General features: G+C 42.4%; 1 protein-coding gene across 1 annotated transcript in view; it reads right to left on the bottom strand.

Annotated features, from left to right (window-relative positions):
• The window catches only part of SYN2 (synapsin II), a gene marked incomplete at its 5' end in the record, with an annotated part of 176,152 nt that overhangs the window by 100,791 nt on the left and 51,011 nt on the right, over positions 1-24,350 (bottom strand). The window contains 3 exons of the mRNA XM_080350370.1: positions 2,711-2,867; positions 7,165-7,256; positions 10,256-10,313. Coding sequence (XP_080206496.1) covers positions 2,711-2,867; positions 7,165-7,256; positions 10,256-10,313 — 307 coding nt within the window. The remainder of the gene's footprint in view (positions 1-2,710; positions 2,868-7,164; positions 7,257-10,255; positions 10,314-24,350) is intronic.

The raw sequence follows: 24,350 nt of genomic DNA, 5'->3' as shown, positions 1-24,350 counted from the left end.
CAGCCACTCGTCTGCAGGCTCCCGCATCCGCATGAAAACCACTGCACGGAGCTACACAAGACTTGGAAAACAGGTTCTAACTTGCAGCATGTGTCCTGTCTGACCCTTAAAATGTCTCTAGATGAGTTATTTCTGAGAGGAAATACCTAAGCGATGGGAAAGAGACTCTTGCTGAGGTTGTGCAACATTGGAGCGCTTCAAACAAACCTTGTTTTGACTGTCGCATGGAGCAATGGCAAGGTGAAAAAGCTCAACGGAAAAAATAAATCATTCTTCTCTATGTTCAAACAAAATAAGATCAGCTTAAAAATATTTTCACTTCATTCCTATGTAGGCTGAGACAAACTGCAGAAATTTCAGCCAAAAAGGAAACTTTTGCACAAAGCAGAGATACAGATATGGCAATTCAGAAGGAACTGTTATCTTATACCTTAGAAAAGCTCCACCATCATTCAAGACTATTTTAAAATTATTACAACTCTAAATTCAAATAAGACCTTATAAGCAAAATACTTTTTACTGGTTTGTGAGGTGTACCATATGGGACAAAAATCCCCATATATGGAACATGACAATTATTTTACATATGTAACCTTGTATTTCTTTTGCCAGGTCTTCCAGGTATTATAGTAAATTTTCCTACAATTCCTAGTTACTCCCAGCTGTTATTATAATAGAGAAGAATCAGTAGACACCAGTTCAGAGAAGGAGATACCTTGGTTTTTGATTTGGTGGAAGAACAGCCATGACACTAATGCCACCAGAAAAACATGACAAGGAGGAATTCTTCATCTGCTTTTTATTACATGATTATTGCATACAAATGCTACTGTTATTGCTTCATTGCCCAGCTTCATCGCGTACAATGAATCAAAGCATTAAGAAATGCCACGCAGCATAGAAAATGTGATGTATTGAAGTAATGAATGCAGAAATGTTCAATATGTATTCTGAGAAGTTACAAAGGCTCTAGCAATCATTTATTCCCCACTGTAGTTTATTGCAACATAAAAGTACGAAAAATTAGCTGAAATAAGTCTACGTTAAAATCTGCTGATAATCTTTAGGAGGGATTTTCATAGTGTAAAAAAATAAACATCTTGAAGGCAATAAAAAGTATTGCGGTAAAACTTCTGTTCAGCATGAAAAACAGTGACAAGTCTTCTTTTCTTACCCAGACGCTAGAGGAAAAATTTATGGAGCTTTGGCTATTTATAACAAGTGGTATTTAAAGTTTTAATGGCGCTTGGGCAACTGAATTCTTCTGCTAAAGCAACAGCGATTGCACCACTGACAATCGTCTTTTACCGCACCACATTTTAACTTGTTGCTGCGATGGTTAGCATTCTATGAACCAAAAAGATCACCACATTCTAACCACACCACTACAAAGCAAGTAGAGAAAAACTGAATTGGTTTCTATACTAAAAGTGGCAAATATCAGTGATTCTCAGTGATGACTCTCGGTGTAACTGAACAGGCTGACTCCTACCCAATATGCACAAGATTATGAAAAGAGCTTTGAAGTGAGGAAACGCGTAGCTTCACATGTCCTTGCTGAAGCACAGCCCCAAAACTATCACAGCAAAACACTGGCTACAAGTCTGCTTAAGCTACGTTCAAAGCCACAAATATGAAAAATATTCTCAGCTTGCTTTTCCCAGACAAACTGTGAATAAACACTTGCCTCACTTGAGGAAGCATGTTAGCGATGGATTGGCTTTCCGTTAGTGTCCTCACTTATTTCATTATTTGTACTACAAATATTTTTTCTCCACACGGCCTACACTGGCTCTTTGAAAAAAATTATTTAAATATCTTAGTTTACTTTTGATTCCTTTCACTATTGCTTCACTGCTCTGCTAAGTAACTTTGTAGCTTGATACTCAATATTCAGGAAAGGGAACTACAAGCAGCACTCCAGGCTGGGCACAGGGTGGCTGGAGAGCAGTCAGGCAGAAAGGGACCTGGGGGGACTAATTGATAGGAAGGTCAACATGAGCCAACAGTGTGCCCAGGTGGCCAAGAAGGCCAGTGGTGTCCTGTCCTGTATCCAAAATAGCGTGGTCAGCAGGCCAAGGGCAGTGATCCTTCCCCTGTGCTCTGCATTGGGGAGGCCACACCTGGAGTGTTGTGTTCAGTTCTGGGCCCCTCAGCTCAGGAAAGAGATTGAAGTGTTGGAGCAGGTCCAGTGAAGAGCAACAAGACTGGTGCAGGGACTTGAGCACAAGCCCTATGGGGAGAGGCTGAGGGAGCTGGGCTTGTTTAGTCTGGAGAAGAGGAGGCTTAGAGCTGAGCTCAGTACTCTCTAGAACTACCTGAAGGGCAGTTCTAGCCAGGTGGGGATAGGTCTCTTCTCCCAGGCATCAGCAACAGGACAAGGGACCATGGGCTTCAACTCTGCCAGGGGAAACTGAGGCTGGAGATTAGAAAGCAGTTCTTTGCAGAGAGCGGTCAGGCATTGGAATGGCTCCCCAGGGAGGTGCTGGACTCACCGGCCCTGGAGGTTTGTAAACTGAGATTGGACATGGCACTTAGTGCCATGATCTAGTCAATGGACTGGAGTTGGACCAAGAGCTGGACTTGGTGATCTCTGAGGGCTTTTCCAGCCCAGTCAACTCTGTGATTCTATTAAACAAGCAAGCAAACAAACAAACAAAAAAGTCACAAACTGGTTTTGCACCAGCAAAGTTTCCAGTGCATCACTTACCACCCAGGGCTTGTCACAGAAGTTATAGATGGACTCCAGCGAGTTGACGCTCGGGATGCCCGCGTACTGCATTCCAATGACCAAGTTACGGAAATCCTCGTTTTCTGCCATGCTGAATGAATGTTGGCGAACAAGGACAAAATCAGGCCTGAATGACCTAGTGAAAGATACGTTGGTAACAGTCAGTGATCAAATTGTTTTTCCTTCAACAGCAAAATCTTATCAGGGAAACATCTAGCTGATGGACACAGCAGTACTAAAAGACCTCTCAAAACAAAGGGAAATGCTACGAGACAGAAAGAATTATTATGACATTACGAAAAACTGTACTGTATCATTTCTTAACCACTGATCAGAAAACATCAGCACCCAGTCAATAATGCGACTCCATTAAGAGAAGAGACAAATCACCCTGGTTTTTAGGCTGTTTTTCCACTCAAAGATAAATCACATTTGAATAAAATCACAATGAATCACAATTCTGATTGCATTCTTAGTTTATATCCACCATGAGCAATGACAACCAAAACCGAAGCAGGGAAATGTCTCTGCCAGAAACTAAAGCTCCTGAAGAACAATTTTTCTTCCATAGCTTGTGTCAGACTGTTTGCACAGATGAAGCAAACCCCACTGCTCCCTACAGGATCACACCAGAGCTGGAGATAACCAGAACCTTTGGTCGGGACATTTGTCAAAATGCATTTCTGAACTCACAACTGCGCTTTTTTTGGTTTTTTGGTCCTCTTTCTTGTATCTAATCAGGATTTCCCTTTGGCGAGCCCTGTGGCCTCTTGTCCCGTCACCATCTGCACCTCACGCAAACCCTGACACTGTGTTACCGAAGCAGGTATGGAGAACACAAGACACAATGAAACAGATCAGGGGCAATTGGCTCCTAAACTTGACTGTTGAAAGATTCTCCTCCTTATCTCAATTTTGCAGGTGGAAAAAACACTGACTAGCTTGAAGCTATCAGCCTCCTGAAGAGGTATAGGATAACTGCAGGCTAAATTAAATTAGTCTAGTAAATTAGTGTAATTATTTACATGCCTTGAATGATTCTGAAATCTCACTTTGGTAAAACAAAACCAAACCAAAATGATTAAAATTCACATTCAAATTTCTTAAGCAGTTTTGAGATTGGAGCCTGAACGCAGCAGTCATTGTATGTTCGCTGGGTTCTGCAGTTGGCTTTCCAACATAACGCGTGACTCGGCAAAGCAACATGATACAGGTTTACTGCCAGGAGTCATTCAAAGGGCACTGTAGACCAGTGACCAAAACTTGTAAATAAATGCTTGCCTTTAACATGTTTCAAAAATGATATTTCTAGCATTGTTCTGAGAATTGGTGATCGAGGCTTCAGGGTGGTGTGCCAAGTGTTTGAAACAAGGCACCTCCTTTTCCTGGCACAGCAGGAGTGTAACACTTAGGGGACTAACGATGTCTTAATCAAAACTGCAGACTCAGTGAAAGAAAAAGACCCCTCTATTGTTTAAAACAGCACTACGGGGTTTACACTTCATCGCAAACACAGCACTGTTCTTAAATAACAGTAAAGAACAGAAAGTATCCACTAAAATACTGATTTAATGAAACAATGGGAGAATTGGGGAATGTACTTTTACATACACACACACACACACACACACACACATATATATATATATATAAAATTTACTTTGCAAAAAGTCTTCAAAGGGACATGATACATTTACATAATTGTTCTAGTTCTGTAATTACCGCTGGGCAGAATGACTGTGTATACAGAAGGTCATGAGAAAAATTTTAATCCTGGCTTAATTGTTTGTAAGATCCAAAAATCTCAGCATTATCTCATCTGGGTGTTCCTGCTCCGGCGGGGGGATTGGACTGGATCAGCTTTCCAGGTCCTTTCAACCCCTGACATTCTGGGACTCTGTGATTTTTCATGGTTTGATTTCCATTCACAAAAACTAAACAAGCAGGTGCTTGTTGCACAGTTTTTTCCTCCTAAACTAAGGCAGCAAAATTTTGTCCTTGAAACTGCAGATTTTCCTAGCTAATTGTGCTGGCCGCAATGCGGCCACCAAAGGGCAGGTGTGACCTAGGGAGAACCATTCCCCACCGTGCAAGTGCAGTGGCATTGGGGAAGCTGAGGCATGAGCGAGGTGAGTGGAGACGCGAAGGCACATCTCGTGATGAACGGCACCGCACAGCCGGGGGCCGGGACACAATTCTGGAGTTTCAACGAATTGCCCGTTGACAAATGGTGATGCATTGAAGTGACTGATTCACTTACCTTGAGAGGGAAATGTTTATAGATGTGTACCTAAGTTTCTAAACATATACCTGTGTGTGTCTCTATATGTGAGTGATTTAACTCCTTTGTGAGTACAGTGTGACCCTTGACGTCATCAAATCCATAATCAAGTTGCTGATTTAACTATAACAAATCCCATTGGATTGTTCTATATCATTTTGTTAATCAGCTGTTGATTAAGCATTATTAGAAATCACATATTAGACTTGTGATCTACCCCAGTAACTTTTAAAGTGCTGCTAAACCAAAGCAGTGTTAACATTCCATTGTGCTACGCTAATATTTTGCTTGTAAATCCATGACACGAGGTCACTGTGGAGCTCATATTAACAACACATAGACTTTTCACCTCAATATTCAGGCCTTCTTGGTCATATGCTCATAGTCCACATTCAATAGGAACTCAGATACCAGTGGGACCAGCAGTTTCTCCCGACTCTCTTGATAGTTGAGACAGACAGAAACAAAAGCACATGCCACACATCCTATTGTCCGACTCGTGTTTAACACTGGATTTCTAACGAAGTTTCTTATCAGCTGAACATACAAAGTAGCATCCATCACTGCCTCTGCATTCCTTAGTGACACAAGAGACAATAAACGTCACAAACCAACTAGGCTTAAAGCAACAAAGTCCAGCACTTATCTGAAGATACAGAACATTAATGAAAAATCATTATATTCTGTATCTGGAGAAGTTGTCACAGCAACAGAGATTTGCTGTCCCACGGTGTCCATACCCTTCTCACACCAGAGCACACACACGCAGGTACCTCACACAGACTGGAGGGAAATTCATGAGCCCAGTGCTACTGGGTTCGATCAATTACCCACAAAAACATGATAAAATCCTTTGGCATCTCATGATCAGAGTTATCAGATGACATACCAAGAGTTCTCTGTTTGCTAACATCAGCAAACTTTCTCACAAACTGCAAATATGATGCTATTTTCTGGAGGTTCCCAACTCACATTAAGTACTGATGTGTTTTGATGCTAACTTGGCCTCAATATTTTTGTTCTGTTTGGAAAGTTCTCTACAAAAAAAGCCACTAAGGAGCAGTGATGAAGATTTCCTGGCTCCAAAACTGCCATTGTTGGGGAAGAAACACCCTCAATCCTAAAAAAAATAATAAAAAAATTAAAAAAAATCTCTTACTCTTCTAACAAAATTATCTTGTGGATTTGGCATAAGTGGTTCTTGTACTAAGATGCGGCGTTTTTAGAACACACAGGAGATTAAACAGTTGCAAGTTTTAAAGCATAAAGTACGCTTGCCAATAGTTTTTTGTTGATTTTTTTTATAAATGAGTAGAAATGTTCAAATCTTTTATCCAGACAGATACTGTGCAAAAATATGAAGATGCTGTATGCTGCCCAGCCCCCTGAACCCTTACTCGGGCCTAAAGAGAATCAGTAGAGTAGCAGGCTTGATCTACCTTCCTGCATGCAATTGTTCAGCCAAGCAACTGCTACATCTAACTTATACAAAATAGGAGTAATTCTCATAAATTACCTAAAATATAGGATTGTCTGAAATAATTTTGCTAATGCTTACTTAAGCTTTTACTTGGCCCAGACGTACCCCTGTTTTCTACTCTTATATTTACAGGGCTGTTGGTGTCCTCACTGAAAAATAAACCCCTGACTTGCATTGGAATAATCCTTTTTGGACAAAACAGCCTACTGGGAAATCTCAGGCTTTTAAATTGAAATCTTTCAAACAGACAGTGATATTCCAGTAACTATCCCGAGAGCACAGCTATGACTTGGCCTGTTTCTACAGGCAATATTCAACACTGGATATAAATACCGGTCATCTGGAAAGGTCTGGTGTGTACAAAATCACCAAGACTGCATTTATTTCTGAAGCAAAGATCAGACCCAAATCAATAACCCGCAATCCCCATCTTTATGTTCTTTATACCAGACTTCATCCCCACCTTAATCCAATCCACCTTTCATGTGACCAAAACATGGAGAGATCTCCTTCCTGTCCCAAGCAGATTTCTGCACGGGGCAGATCCCTCGTTTCCACTCCCCACGCCAACGATCCCTATGGCACATACACAAAAAAACATTCCATACCTTTTACATGCATACATGATGCCATTTACTGCTTTTTGCTCTTATTCTGTTTCATTTTTCTTACCTGACAACTTTAGTGCCATTTCGAAACACTTGGATGTCTACTGCGTAATTGCCATCAGCATGGGCTATCAAGTTGATTTCTGAAAATTCTGCCTATGAAAAGAAGACTCACATCAGTCACTCCGCTTTATTCAACCTTTATTTTCCCAAGTCCCTCCTTTTAAGTATTAGTATCTGAACTGCTGACAATACCCACTTGGAATAAATGAGCACTAACAGGATACTAATCCGACAATCTTTGCCATGTATGACACATGGCACTTGAATAAATTCTAATACAAAGAAAGCAAAAGAAAGACTTTATGGAAAAGGACTGTCGGGCAGTAAAAAGTATATTTCCTTGTTCATGTCTGCATGGAAGTGCAGATATTGTATCATTGATTTTTATGGAGCTATCACATAGAATAACAGAGATTCAACAAGCATTTACATGAAGTTTTGAAGAAAGCAGTACAAAAGCACTGCTAAAACAATTATGATAAATCAAACGCCTTCCTATAGCACTTAGTGTCTCTTCATATATTTTACCCCTTTCCACTTCCTTGATGTGCGTTTACTCTTTTGAAATGATCTGGTGCTAATAAACAATTGACTTGTGAAATTCACAAATAAAGAACTTTTTCAAAGCATCTTCTCACACTGGAAATGGGGAATGTAAAAGGAATCACTTCCATGCTCTGAATCTACAGTTATCTGAAAGGAAAGGACAGGATGTTTTTTATTTATCCACAGTCTTTCATCAGCTTAAACTCTCAAGGCACTTTACAATAACATTACACAGCAGAATAATTGAAATGCAGCCAGCTGTCTTCCAGTGGATAAATAAAAGCGTCTTTGCTGTCGCCGACACTCATACAGAATAGAGCGTGTCAGAATCCTCTTGAAAAATGGCACCACTGGAAGTCCTCCCAAGGGAAACCTGTGTGAGGCTCTCAGAATTCCGTGTTCAGCTGAGCAAGTGCTGACCCCAGCACCGTGCACGTCCAGAGCTTAACCAAGTGCTTGATCTCCAGCACCCATGGCTCCCCATTAAATCCCACACACTTATATACTTCTTGGATCAGTGTTGTGATGTTCTGAACACAAGGGGCAGTTGTACGATTATTGTAAAAACTAGCAAATGGTGAGAGATTGAAATATTTGTATAAGTGCCAACAATGTTAAAGAATCATTTACAATCTATTTAATCTGAGATCGACAACTGAGCTCTTGAGTTAATAAATCATATTATACAATGATGAGGATTCATAATATAAATGATGTACTTTAAAAGCTTAGTACATAACACAAGATTTTCTATGTTATAGATAAGATGCTCTAAGGAGTATAAAAATAAAATAATGCTCTCTGGTATTAGTGCCCTTGTGGCCAGGAAGGCCAGTGGTACCTGGGGTGGGTTAGAAGGGGGTGGTCAGTAGGTCAGAGAGGTTCTCCTGCCCCTCTGCTCTGCCCTGGGGAGACCACACCTGGAATCTTGTGTCCAGCTGTGGCCCCTCAGTTCCAGCAGGACAGGGAACTGCTGCAGAGAGTCCAGCGCAGCCACCAAGATGCTGCAGGGAGTGGAGCATCTCCCGTGTGAGGAAAGGCTGAGGGAGCTGGGGCTCTGGAGCTGGACAAGAGGACACTGAGAGGGGACTCATTCCTGGGGATCAAGATGGAAAGGGGCAGTGTCAGGAGGATGGAGCCAGGCTCTGCTGGGTGACAACCAGTGATGGGACAAGGGGCAATGGGTGCAAACTGGAACACAGGAGGTTCCACTTAAATTTGAGAAGAAACTTGTTGGGGGTGAGGGTGGCAGAGCCTGGCCCAGGCTGCCCAGGGGGGTTGTGGAGTCTCCTTCTGTGCAGACATTCCAACCCGCCTGGACACCTTCCTGTGTAACCTCATCTGGGTGTTCCTGCTCCATGAGGGGATTGCACTGGATGAGCTTTCCAGGGCCCTTTCAACCCCTGACATTCTGGGATTAGCAAAAGGACACTGAAGTAGTTGTTAAGAACTGCATACAATTGTCAGAGTGCTGACCTGCTACAAAGTGATTAGTAGGGGTCAGAAACTTTCAGTCTCTTATTGAGATCTTATTAAAGGTGGTTCTGGTCCTACAAGACCATATGATGGAAATTCTACACTTACACAGAGCTTTTGTTAATATTAAAGAGACAGAGTGCACAACGTCCACTGTATGGGCTGGTCTAGGTGGATTTGGGACAAAAGAGTTCCGCTTCTTTTTCCCATCTGTCCCTTAAACCTCCTGAAGAGCCCTGGCACAGCCTGTCCTGCTTTCAAGCCAAGAACATCAGCAGATATTCAATGGGTAAAGAATTTACAGAGCTGGATGCTGTACTGTTCCAGTGGATTTAGACAGGTTGAATCCACACAGCTCATGATAATCTTCCCTCACTCTTCGGAATTCCAATGACAACACAATTCAGTTTAAGTACTAAAGCCTGTTACGGTAGCATCTATTCGTATAACTACAGATTCAAAGGCAGTGAAAATACTTATTTACCCCTCTGGTTTCAGATATCTAGCACAAATAAAATAGCCACAATTCGAATGTACCCTGAATTATATCTCCATATTTATTCGGTGCTGTTTCAAAAACACCACACATGCTGGCAGTGCAAGCAGAGTGCATGTGTGTTCGTAAGTGAAGGGAGTAGTGATACAGAAAGGCAACAAGTAATTCATGGAGTGTCTGGGAAATTCACAGTCTCTAAGCAACACATTTTGAAAACTGCATTTTTGAATGTTGTGCAAATTACAGTCAGAATCCTCTAAAAAGAGTTATGGTAGAATGAAACAATTAAATATTTGAGTGCCCTACTTAAATTGTGAGGGGTTTTTTTTAAGTCCAAAGGACAATGTAGCTATCTATACATGTATGCATATAGAATCATTGAGGTTTGAAAAGACCCTTAAGATCATTGAGTCCAGCCACCAACCTGGCTCTGCAAAGTTCACCACTAAGCCACGTCCCCAAGTGTCATGACTACAGGTCTTTTTAAATACCTCCAGGGAGGTATGTATTTGTGTATATATGTGTATTCATATGAATACAGAAATATAAAAATAATGTTCAGTCATTTAGTTACCTGTTCAACCTTTATGTCATATTCTCCATGGACCTTTTTTCCACGAAAAGCCTTGGCCCTGCAGGAAAAAGAGAGAGAAAAAATCAAGGATGTCTGTATCTGTAACCAGTAGCTACATAGAAGCTTCCTGTATGGCCTTTAGTGTCTCGAAAATACACATATATACTTATTGAATCTACCACTACACATAAACAGTTCATCCTTGTATCATTAACATCCCATCACGCAGTGTTTTGTGATAAAAAGCATAAATAATGTGATTTTCAACATTAAAGTGTATATTAAAATATACTGAAATACATATTTCACAGCTAGTTATCAATGTAAAAACAAGTACCACTAAAAAGATGCAATCCTGCTCTCAGTAAAGTCAACAACACCAGCGGAAATTCATTTCAATGTGAACAATATCCTAACGACCATTCATGTTAATCTTTGTCCAAAGAGCTTATTTAGAAAAAATGGTTTATTGGAAACACTACACTTAGAAACTTTCTATTGTTTCTCAGGAACACATCAGGGGTAGTGGAGACTGTTGTCATGAAATCTGTGGGTGCCTGATGTACTTATCAGTTTTGCTTTCTCTGGACTATAACCTGAGACACTGCAATTAATCTGAAGGAGAGCTGATGAGGAATTACTGTGCATCAGGACTGCAGTGATACAACAGCAGTGAATTCGCTGGCCTCAGGCCTGCCAAGCAGACACTCTGCAGGACCCGTTAGCTGTGCCTTGGGCAGCCTGGACCTGCTTTGGACTCAACAGAATTGAAAAACCATCAAAGCTGTTGGTAACGACCTCATCGGTGAAAGAGATGCACCTTAAAACAATTCATTATTGCTTTTGGAAAACCCTTTTCCCACTGAGCTCCAGAAGAGTGTCACTCTGGTTTCAATGGTGGAAGAACCACACTTCAGCATAATTAATGGCAAACACTGCCTCTGGCAACATATTTCTGACGGATATCTTAGGTGTCGTTGGGAATGGATGGTTGAAAGCAAAGAAAAGGTTTATACTGAAATGACGTATGAAAACATAGCCTAACAATTAGTTCTGTACAAATACACAATTGGTAAGAAGATTAACAATGAAGAAAGTGTTTCCATTACTGGTTTATGCTGTTTTCTTGTAATAAACACATATGAAATGCGAAGTTTGAAACCCATGGCTTGATTATAGGAGGTGCATACTCACATAAAGTTATCAGATATCTTTGCCAATAAAAAGTAGAAGTTAAACACACTGTATCACTATTATTCATCACTTATTTTTCTTTCCAAACTTGTTTGAAATTCCATCTGGGGAATAAGAAAATTACCTCTTGACAACTTTGAAGATGTCTAGACATGGCTCAACTTACGACAAAGCTGTTGATACTGAAGCACCAGCAGGAGCAGGTTAACCTCACAGAGCAGGGGAACCAAGGACAAGCGTACACTCTGGGACAAGTTCACAGAAGCAGAGCAGAGGGCAAGGGGTCGTCTTCAGAGATACCAGCACATCTGCCTCCGACCAGCAACCGACTCACACCACCACACAACTTCAACGCCCTAGTGGAAAAGCTACCATTTACCACTGAAAAAATACGTCCATTGCCCATATTGGAATGTGCTCAAAACATTAGTTAATTATTAATTAGTGAGAAGCTATTCCTTTAAATTCAGTCTTCCTACTTCAACAACATCTAGATGAGGCAGCCTTTAAACAACTGAACTCTGGCACAACTCAGATTTCAACAAATGACTTCAGCTTTGAAAATAAACAGCAATAGTAAGCACTGAAGTTAAGCAACACGGGGCTTGAAAACAAATGTGACATTTAAACACTTAAAGGGACTTAATAGCAAAGCAGCTGTAACAAACAACTTTTATAAAAATGTCTAATATTCAATAATATTTTCCAAATGCTGAGCCACAAACTGCAGGAATTTGTCTCGATATCTCGAAAAAATACCTTACAGCAAAATACTGTAACATGACCATTTCAGAACAAACACTAAGAAATTCTTGCACGAGTTTGCTGTGAAATAGCACCTAGTGTTCCTTTTATTTACTGTACTTAGGAAATACAGACATGTCCTGCTTGAATTACTTCCTATTCGCAATATAAGAAATGTGCAATCCTACCATAAAAACATCTATTCCATGCATATATTGCATGGGAAGGGTGTGAGGAGAGCTGTCACATGAGGGAAGTCACCAAAGCGCAACACTACTAACATGAATGCCGCCTACTGGAGCTATTAGTGTGACCTCTTAGAGTCACAATCTCTTCAAAATATGTGAAATATTTATGCATTTCTTGCTTCACAATTCATTTTCTGGATAAAAATCTTGCATATTTAAAATTAAACAACCACAGAATATACAGTTGCCAGAGATACAGTGCAATATGAACTCATACTACTTGCTGAACCTCAGTGAGGACAACAAATCAAGTGGTAATCACGAAAAATGTTTCAAATATATACAAACAACTTGAAATATTTCCCTCAAACTTCACAGCATCTACATATGTTTCTGCAGTATCTTGCTATGCCATGAATCCAATGTGCTTTCATTTTATATAAAATAACAAAATATTAAAACCGGTGCTACTTTCCGCTGGCAGCAAAATCAATAGTAAAACGCTTTGCTAACATACAAGGGGTTTTAACTTCTTCGGTTTGCATTCTTTCACACCGCAACGCAAAGCTTATCGGTGACAGCTTGTGTAACCGCACACCCCAACACCCGACACTGGCACTCGGATTTCTGTGCAAATAACAGTGTGAGCCCAGGGTTCCGTTCACTCTGAACACCGATTTCTGGTTATGTCTGAACAGCAAACTGGCAACTCATCACTGATCCGATCAACAAGAAAAGTGGGCGTTCAAAAATAACTATAGCGCCAGTTTCCTGCATCAGGGTAAAAGTCTGCTGATCATCTAGAACGGTAGCACCCTCTAGAGCACACAAACTGCGGACCGCCAACATTTATAAATAGCTCGCATAATTCAAGTAGGATCAAGTACATATATATATATGTATATATATAGACACAGAGCAGTCTCAAATAACTCCTCCAGTGGAACCACCACGTGCGTGTGAAGATTGTGACAGACCATTGACACAGAAGCAGCCAGACTCCCACACACCGCCCCCGCCACTGAATTGACAAAGGTGAAGAGAAAGCAAGCCCAGCATTCATGTTTAAACCCAGTTAGAAATAACTAATTATCTAATTCCATTTTTAAAAGAAAAAAAATAAAAGCGACTGTTATAGAAGAACAAAATATTTAAAACCTGACTCTCAAGGTACTTGATACTCTTAAATGTGTTACTCAGATTCTGGAAAGACCTATTTGGATTTAAAACACTCTTTTTTTCTTCTGCACTATAAAGTTATGCTTTTGCACTTGACCCAACCAGTATTTTACTCTCATAAAAACCAGTTATGTTTTCTCAAGCTATTACTTCATACAGAAATTGTCCTAGAAGAAGCAGAGCATCACCACCAAATAGGTGCTGGAACATACCAAATGCATGACTTTTAGTGCTAGCAGTGCTCCCTGTTGAGCTGGACTTCATTAGATTAATGATCATCATCTCCACTTCAGGAGCCTGTGAATTTGACCAGCAGCACATGTGATCGGCTCTGAAATAGCACGGCTTACTCCTAACAGGTTCCGTAGCTCACGTTTGTACCAGGCCGGTTGAGTTCTGCTGTTTATCACTCGGTTTGATGAAACGCCCCGTTCCATGGAAGTGCTGTCATGGCAAGGATGCACCGATTGCTCTTTCCAGTTATTCACCATGTAGCCTGACAACCCACAGAAACCCCAATTGAAACTTGATGCATTCCCTAAACATATTTTTTTTCCCCAGTACGACAGGCAGGATGCAATTAATGCAGTTCTCCATTCTAAGTCACAATCTAGCCGTCTTTCTATAAGGTAACACATAAACAACTGCATTTTAGCCTATTTAATCTATCAAGCTCACAATAAAAATGATTTCTGAACATTTTATTCCGTGCCAAATGGCAGAGCATGGTAATTTTTTTTTGATATCATATTGTTTGCAGTGGTACAATGTCTCGGTCTTCACGGTGTATCTTACCTGAAACCACTGGCTCTACAGCTACTCCACCAATTTTGTCAGTCGTAACATATGGAAAGAGAATGACCAGGAACAAACCCAAGCACTATGGTCCCAGTGTACATTAGTAGGTGATGGAGTCATCCCAGGGGGCTCATGTGGGAACCAATCACGTAGTTAATTCCATCAAACTAACAGGATTTCTTCTTTGCTCATCTGCCCAGTTTTACTGAGGATCATGAAAGCACCTGAGCAGCTACAGCTTAACAGGGCAGCAGAAAATGTTTGTAGGAACCACTGGTGCAGGGCTTTCCTTCCGTGGCTTGTGTAACTCGGAGCACAGCCCTTTGTCAAACACAAGCCCAAAGCAGAGCTCCCACACGCAGCCATTCCAGCAGAAGCACGGGGCCCCGCACCCACCCCTTCTGGGATCCCTTACTGCTCAGGTTAAAGCCAGGAAAGAGCCCCTCAGCTCCAGCAGGACAGGGAACTGCTGGAGAGAGTCCAGCGCAGCCACCAAGATGCTGCAGGGAGTGGAGCATCTCCCGTGTGAGGAAAGGCTGAGGGAGCTGGGGCTCTGGAGCTGGACAAGAGGACACTGAGCGGGGACTCATTCCTGGGGATCAGTATGGAAAGGAGGAGTGTCAGGAGGATGGAGCCAGGCTCTGCTGGTGACAACCAGTGACAGGACAAGGGGCAATGGGTTCAAACTGGAATACAAGAGGTTCCACTTAAATTTGAGAAGAAACTTCTTCTCATTAAGGGTGCCAGAGCCTGGCCCAGGCTGCCCAGGGAGGTTGTGGAGTCTCCTAGTCTGGAGACAATCAAAACCCACCTGGACACCTTCCTGTGTAACCTCATCTGGGTGTTCCTGCTCCATGGGGGGATTGCACTGGATGAGCTTTCCAGGGCCCTTCCAGCCCCTGACATTCTGGGATTTTGAGAAGAGCAGAGAGTAAAGAGTTTTCAGTGGAGGCTTTTCCTGAGCAGACAGAAGTTGCCCAAAGAGATTCACCTCTAAAAGCATATCAAAAAAGCATAAACAATCTAGAAATAAAGAATGCAAGTTTATTAAGCAAGAATTACTCCATTTCCCTGTCTGTGCTGCACATCCCCTTGCTAGAAAGGTGGGGTCGCTTTTAGAATAGCTTTATATGTGGCATCTCCAGAGGCTTCCACAATCCTTGATGCAATCCCCATTTTTCTCTCCTAATTTTTTACTAGCCTTTTTTAAAAAAAAAAAACAAATTATCCTGTCCCCTTGGCATATATCTGAACGTTATCTCATTTGGTCTGATTATTTAACCAAAGCAGAGCCATTTTATTCTCTCACAGCACAGCTCGTCCAGCCCAAGACCCATTTTTGTTGTTCTGTTCGTGTGTCTGCTCTGTGCCCGAGCACACAGTGTTTTCACTAGAGATGCACTCAAGGAGAAAACGGCTCCCGGCGCTGGCGCTGGCGCTGCCCCGTGAGCTGTTGGCGCAGCACGCCTCGCGCCCTGCCCGCTGCAGGGGGAACAGGAGCTCTCTTGGGAGCAAACACGACCCTGCCCATGGTAATGTCTCAAAATCCCACACCTCCCATTCTGCAACATTTACCATTAGCCCGTTACCTCTGCGCAAGATTTACAGTCACCATGTCATTTCTGGGGGCTTTTTTTTAAAAAAAATTAGATGACAAATGAAAGTATTTTTAAATGTTAATTCCCTCCTCACTGGAAGATCTCATATGTGATGCAACACATTATAACCTTTTCCAAATCTGACTCATTTGAATGACTACTACACTTTCCCATGGTAGGGTTCATAAAAATATTTTGTACTCATGAGATGAACAGAAAGTCCCAAGTCTTGTACAGGAAACACCCCTAGCCAAACTGCAAAATACTGCTGTTCTAAATACCCATGTAGGCTTTAATGGTTCCTAGTGCTCCCAGACTCAAACTGAATATTCTGCGAAAGCTGCTCTCAGTTCTTAATCTTATCTGCTATAGCAAACGTAATAATATTGCAGGCTAAAGTAACAAAGTTAAATTTGCCATTTCCAAGTCTCCCTACCAACTACGAAGTCCATTTTTCCAACTTCTCATTCTGCTGACAATGAAGATAAAGTACTACAAATCGTTAATGAGCCATTCAGCTATTCAGAAAGGAAGGCACTCTGCATGACCTTGAAGAAGTGGCAAAACTGTCACACAATGCAGCCCCTGGTGACTGATCTATGACACAAAAAAACAAACTATCTAGAATATTTTAGTTTACTTTTTTTCCTGTTGAGCTAAAAAAAAATCGAGTGAGTCTAAAAGACTTTACACTAACAGAAGGTGATTTCTAACAACATCTGAAATGTCATAAAAACCAGCACGAAGTGAAACTTTGAAACAGAACCCACGTTATTGAGAAACTCTTTGGCGGAAATTTATCTGCCTTTTAATTTTTCCATTTATACTGAATTCTCGAAGGTGCTTTGAATGCCTCTAAGCAAGATGCATGACTCTGTGAGGTGAGAAAATGTGAATCATTTGTGTCTGGGGGCATTACAAGGTGATGCTCACATACCACATGTTGGGCTATCACATTGTTTGCATTTTCACCTTTGAGGACTTGATATAGAAACTATATCTTAAAAACCCCTCCAGCTAGTTCCCTCTGTGCTTGTCCTGTGGCTGAGATTCTGAACAAACTAGTCCACATGAGCTCAGGAAGAGGGGAAGCGTGCAGAATCCCCCCATTCTGCAGAGAGAGCTGCAGACGGCACGGCCGGGCAGCCCCAGCCTGCAGTTCAACCAGGTTCAGTACCCCCACTCCACTCCTAATATCAAACATTAAACCTGCAGCCCACACAGGGGCAAGACCAGGGGAAAAATGGATTAATGGGAGAAGAAAGGATTGCCACAAGTGCCAAAATATCTTACCAAAGACAGAAACATGTATATATGTTAACCTACACACACACACAAAACCACTCTCCATCAGAAGAGTGGCCTTTGCGGAGAATGGCAGTGACAGTAGAGCGAAGTCTGAGGATTTTTTCCCAGCTGGCCCCCCACAGGCATTTCACAGCCCCGCAGCAACACTTCTGTGGCCCCACCAATACTGAAGGAGATATTTAAATGACAAGGAGCAATTGCGCTGATCTTTGGCTCCATGGTCCTTTCACCTCCATCACACAGATCCAGCGTCTCTTGCAGTTCCATCACCAGAACGTGTTACAGAGCGCTAGAGCTCACATTTGAATCAGGATCCCAAACAATCAGCATAAAACAGTCCTTGATATTTCAATTTTTGTTTTTGTGCAAGTGAAACTAAGGTTTAGGCTTAAGACAGTCATGTGCTGCCCTGTTTCTCTGAGCACACCAATCAGACAACCTGGCGTTCATAGCTCTCCTTAACTTGCAGTAACCAGAGTATATGGCGTTTGCTGCCCTCTTCTGTAGAGAGAAATGTAGATCAGATTGCCTAAAAAATCATTTCCAATCGCAGATAAATTCAGGCCCCTGGTCATCTTTCTGGCTTTAGCAGCTTTAAGGCAGCCGCACCGGTATAAATGCCCTTGGAAAGCCAAGCAGGGGCCGGGCAGCCGTCACACACCAGAGCTGGCTGAGAACAGGGGAAACGCTTCACTACCATCAAATCTGGGGGGTGTGTGTGCTGAACGACAGCCCATCTGCACGGCGTGTACCGCCAACCCAACCTGCACCTACCTTCACATCTACTAGAAAAAGCATCTCAACAGCAACAGTACAGACTCTGTGTATTTAACACAGGGGTAGCAAAAAACCACCGGGGAAATAAATCACTGACATCAACATGCATGAAATGAACAGCAATTGCTAATGCTTTCTATACTCCTTTCCTATTCTGAAGTGAATTAATCAATAGTAAGGGTAGTTTTTGCTCCCTCAAAGCACGCATGCGCATACACCGTTCCCCTTGGCTTCACAACAGTCTCGCCTGACTCTACATCAGATCCCAGGGTATTGGGAAGCCGGGTGCTGCCTCAGCTGCCATCCCCCCAAGGACAGAAGGATTTCATGCACTGTGCTCAGCAGAACAAAAATATTCATTTATCTGTTCTTATGGAAAACTGAGCTTCAGAAATATGCACTTTATCTACTCATTATCTTCAGAGGAACATCTAGAATGCTGCCATGAAAAACCAATTGCTTCAAGATACTCCAGCTACAACAGCCATGAGGAACACATTATATTGATAATCCTCAGTACAAATTGATAGCAAAAAAACCCAGAAAATTCTTTTGCCAGTATCACTTTTTTTTCTTTAAAACCACATTTCACACCACGTTCTGCGGGGAAACACACGGAACGGTGCGGATCACCACTCTGCCACCGCCAGGGTGCTCCAGGTACTCCTTCTCTGGACAGACTTTCAGACATATTGGTACTTCTACCCCAACAAATCGCTGCTAGAACTATTTTCAAACGGGATACTACATTAGCAAGGACCTGAAAATACAGTACTTGTCTAGCAACTCCTGCAAAATGTGCATGAACGGGAGCACGGCTCTGAAAACACAGCGAGCAATATGTTTTAGCAATACTCTAACCCTTTCACTGAAAGGACTGCAGTCTCTTCTGTTCAAAATTAAACTTCCCAAGTACGTTATAAAACTGAACTGTATGTTAGCATTATACTTAGAAGTATAATCACATATATTCTGTCTGTACTTCAAATATCCATGCTTGGTTTATTGATTTTAATATTCTCTATGAAGCCAAATAACTGAAAGTCTGTGTGACTGAGGATTTTCAGCTTCCCCCTATGGCTAAAAGAATAATAGAATTTTCTGGTTCTGCTGAAGTTAGTGAATGATATTTTTTTCCACAGTCAACTGGCAGCACAACTAATAGAGAGAGGGGAAGCTCTACCCATCCGCTCCCCAGCTGAGGGGCGAAGCCCTTGGAGATGAGCATCACAACCAGGATATGGGACAAGAACTTCCATGAAAGCAGCATCTGGCAGGTCTGGATTATTGTAGGCAGCTGTACAAACACATCATTTGCTTATAGTGCAACTAATGAGGAGCTGAATTTTAAAAAAGCAACAACAACAACAACAAAAGCCAACACAAAACAACTCCTCCATGAGTTATACATTCATTTTCATCAAACTGTGCATTACAATAATTTAAAATCCCACAATTGCCCACACCCCTCTCATTACTGGTAAAACAAAAGTGATCTGGATTTTTAATGCTTCATGAACCCTGGAATCAGACGCGCCCCAGCTGTCCCAGCTGTTTGCTGTGCCGCTGCACTGGCTACGCCACGCAAGGCCCATCCTGCACTGGGTCCCACTCAGCTCTGCGACCGGAGTGACACCGGCAGGGAGCTGCCCCTCGCACCGGGGGCTCTGACGCAGCAGAGCTCCCGCCGCGCCGCGTCAGCCCAGCCGAGCTGAACCCAGCATCTCGTCCCCTCCCAGCCCAGCGCTGTTCTGTCTTTTGCATGCACAACTCAATGCTGTCAAAGATGGGGCTTACTGCCCAAAATGGCAGTGTAACAGACGTGGAACAACTAAGATGCAAACAAGCACTCTCTTTTGACATATGCATAGCAATAGTTATAGTAGTTTCATAATGGAATGATTCACATTTCTGGGATTAATTCCCCCAATGCCTATAGGGGTGAGAACAGGACCTGTGCTCCTTTGCATGCAATAGCAAAGGCTGTTCCAAAATCTCAGCGATTCGAGCAGATCTTCTCTCTCAGAGCTGCACTATGGAAAGACTGCTTCAAATTTATGTGGTGACACCCAGTACATTAGCCAAGGATGTCCAAGAGATGAACCGGATCCAGCCCCACATCGTGTTGTGGGGTACGCCCGCCCGCTTTGGTGGCTCAGTTGTGCTGCCAGTCACCTCTGCAGCGCTGGTCCTCGGGCAGCCACTCGCCCATGGCGCCAGTTCATCTGGATGGGACGCGTTAGAGAAAAGGACGGGACAGCTTTTCCCATGAAGATACTGCCATCTGGCAACGGCCGAACCAGCAGGCATCTGCAAGCCCTTGTTACGTAAGATCCCAAATCTGCAGCTCGTTACTGGGAAATATTTTTGCTAGTGAATTTATTATTCTGGGCAAGGATGATCATCCCCGTGAGTAAACAAAACACGAACAAATAACACCATTCAGAATAATAATATTTCTTGATTATTCTACACTGAGGCCTGTTGGGACAAAAATTGAGAATGTGATGAAAACCTTTCGAATCAGGGACCCAGGATATCCATACTGCAAGTCTGACTTGCTTCAGAAAGAAAGGCTGCTGCACTCATCCGAGTTTGCTACTGCATCAACACAAATTAGTCTGCAGTTATATCAGCGATCACTTTGAGACAACTTTCCAACTCAACTCCCACAGAATGGCAAACTGCCATTTTCTTCTAAAATCCTTCTGGCTTTTATTTGTGAACTGGAGGCGGGGAGGGGACCGGCGGGACCAAACCCACAACAGATAGCACAAAACAAAACAAGCAAGTAATCCATAAACTCCTAGCGGCACAACCAAAAGAAAATTCACCAGGGCTTGCAGACATGGCTGTTGATTTTTTTAAAGCAAAACGGCAAAATATTTCTGACTACTTTTGCAGTCAGTATTTTCTAGTGTGTGCCACTTCATTCTTATCCTCAGTTGCTTTTATAACTTTATTTTCTGTAAAAACATCTGTTTTCTATAGCAATCAGCAACAAGCCTGAGGAGCATTATGCTCAGTAACTTCATTTTAAGCTACTGAGACCCGCCTGGACACCTTCCTGTGTAACCTCATCTGAGTGTTCCTGCTCCATGGGGGGATTGCACTGGATGAGCTTTCCAGGGCCCTTCAACCCCTGACATTCTGGGATTCTGTGTGATTCTGTGAGTTTCCACACTGTCATGAACTGCTCTCCACATGCCATCGCCCAGCAGTGAATTCAAAAGAAATTCACTTACAGACAGAATATTACATACCGGGTTTTTTTAAAGATTTCTTATTAGTGGATCTCATTTTTTATACCATAATGTCATAACATGCACTAAGCAGTACGTAGTAAATAAGGCCAGATTCCTTCTTCAAGATTCCAAGGCCCGTTAGCGCAGCGTGTGCCGGTCCCGCCGCGGCTCCAGCGCCACCTGCCGGCGGCTGCTCGGCTCAGCCTCCCGAAACCAAACTGCACAGGGCAAAACCACGGAGGTTGGGGCACTCACCGATTTGTCAGTCAAAAAGCATTAATGCAAAACTAACGGTGGTTTAACTTTAAACTGAAGTATTAATCTTTGTACATAAAGCTGGAGAAACTACAGGTAATTTGAGCAGTAATTTCCATCTATTTAGCATTGCTGCCTACTGTGCATTGTAACTGCCGCTACAAAATTTCTGAGGCAAAAGAAACAGCTGAAGCATTTTCTCAGTTGTATCTCAGATTAAAATAAAACAAGTGAACTTATCACAAGAAGAGCTATGGTGCAGCATTTCACAAATGGGTGAAGTGCTGGCAACAGACTTTTGCTTTTACATTTCACCTCAGTTTGAGAGACTGAAAAATTAAAATATATATATATATATCTCAAGGCATACTTATTTACTAAAAAGAATACAGCTAGATCAGATCCCCTGAAGCTTTATTTCTCCCAGCACAGAAAACCTCTGGCATAAAGCTGTGCCAGGGTGGGAGAAGGGAACAGGGTGGGCTACACCTACGGCTTGAGACCCGTGGCTGCGGTCCCGTCCTGGACTGGCCCCTGTGCCTCTGTGCTCTGGCTCTCGGCACAACTACCCGATTTTCATCATTTGTAAGAGACTAAATCCCTATTTCCCATCAAAGTGAGGACTGGCCCTGGGGCTGCGCGTCCACGTCGTGACAACAACAGCGACAGAAGGGCAGCGAGAGGGAACCGACACTGCTGATAGCTGGGCCCTCCCCATCTTCCCTTAACTATCAGTTCATTCGTAGTGTTCACTCCTCCTTGCAGGACAGTGAATCTAAAATCAGTTCAGAACACCGTATTTTCAAAATATGTGCTCAGAAAAGCACACGCTGAGGTGAGCAACTCTTTCTAATGCAGTGTTATTTCGTTGAAAGAAAGTAGAAGGTCGTTCTTGTACATTCAAACACAATTCTCAGTTAGAAAAATACCTTGTAAATACTCCCACAGTTGTGTCACAGCTTGGGCTGTACTTTGCACTTTGCTGCTGAGCAAGCAGCTAATTGGTAGGACTTATCATTGCCCTTTCTCTCCTATGGATGTAATCTCCTGACCTGCACATCGTTGCTCCCGAGCTGGAGATGGGAAAGAAGCTGCCCAGCAAACAAAGGGAAGGATTTATGAAGCGACAGAAATACCAAATCTGAATCTTTCTAAATTACTGCTTTTGAAAAACACATTTTTCAAAGTTAGTGGCCAAGTCTTAAAACACTTCATCGTTTTGATAGCTGTGCAAATCAACATACTTCGAGCATTTCTTTGGGATTTGACAGCATGAAGATAGTAGTTCTTTCAAGAGCTTAATTTAAAACCACAATATTTTGATACTTTGATTAATTCTCAGTTCTAACATGAGACAATACCAAGTGCATCACTTGATTTAGATCTTCCCGAGTCCTTGTTTTCATACTATCCCTCTATAAAAGGTATTACAGCTTTTTGTCGCATCCCTGGGTTCACACTTTCTTAGCCCTTTTCCCTTCAGCCCACCCACCCACCTACACACACATCTTTAAGACTTGAGAGCTTGAACAATCTCAATGTTTGTATGGTTTGTATTGCATTATCACACAGCTCTCTTCTCTCTGTAGGCCGGTTATAGTCCTTCATTTTCTGCGAGAGGAGCTCAGATTTTTATCCTGTTTGCCTAGGATGGAGTAGTCCTGGCAACCAAGTTTAAGTAGAGTCCAAGGACTAGTGATTTCTTGAGCTACAATTTCTCACTCAGATCCCACAATATGCTCCCTTCTGAGTACAGACAGAAAACCCATTACCCGGAACAGATGGGAGGTTGTCTGTGGGAAGACAAAATCTGTTAGAGGAAAAAACTTAGAATTAAAAAAAAATAACAAAAATCTGAGTCACAGGCCTAACAAGAATCACAAGATTGGTTTAAGAGATCCCTACATTTGAAGAAAAATATATATATGAAGTAAAGTAATATACATGCTTTTTTCTATTTGTTGTATGCTTTTGATCCACAGAATGTCAGGGATTGGAAGGGACCTCAAAAGCTCATCTAGTCCAATCCCCCGATTCCATTCAAAGGAGATGTAAGCTTATTAATTTGAAAGGACAGCTAAAGTTCTTGCTTGATTCCAAAGGCTGTAACCTTATTTAAAAAAAGATGCTCAGAAGCACGCTCTGAGCGCCCACAACACCAGGCCAGTCAGCGATGTCTGCTGGTTTCTCTGAGGGTGTGGAAAAGCAGCCGTGAGCCAGCCATGGCTGCCACTGGAGCAGCTGCCGCGCCGTGACCGCTGCTCGGCTCCAGTGCCACCTCAGTGCTGTCTCGTTCCGGAACAGCAAGGACACAAGTCAGGCTCAGCAGCGCCATTACATTCATTAACTGTTGAGCTTCCTCTGTGACACTGGAATGTCTGTTTTAATCCTCAAGCTTGCTGAGACATGTCCTTTTCATTGACAAAAACTTATCTGAAGAGCTTGATATTGATAGTCACAGCTTGAAAAAGAAGACATAACATTCACAAAACCATCAAGAAAGAGAAAAATCTATTATATGACTATTCTTCTTTTAACTGGTATCTCCTCTTTCCCAGGGCAGTGCTGTAGGATCTTTTAGAATGATGTGCTGGCACTGGTACAAAAGAGCGGAGTCTCCTAATGAGAAGATCATCTCCTTCACACAAAAGTTGTGTCCTTGTTCTCAGCCCTTCCCTCCCTAGGCACCAGCGAAGCAGTTTTTATGAAGTGAAATACAGACAGACGGAACCAGCATTTCCTGTATGCTTTCTGCTGTCTTCCTGGTCACTGAAAGCGATGCTCTCCCCTTCTCCACGTCATGCTTTTG

The sequence above is a fragment of the Nesoenas mayeri genome (genome assembly GCF_963082525.1).
Source record: "Nesoenas mayeri genome assembly, chromosome: 10".
Taxonomy (NCBI): Eukaryota; Metazoa; Chordata; class Aves; order Columbiformes; family Columbidae; genus Nesoenas; species Nesoenas mayeri.
The sequence above is the reverse complement of the archived record's forward strand: the minus strand, read 5'-3'. Positions and strand labels throughout refer to the sequence as shown.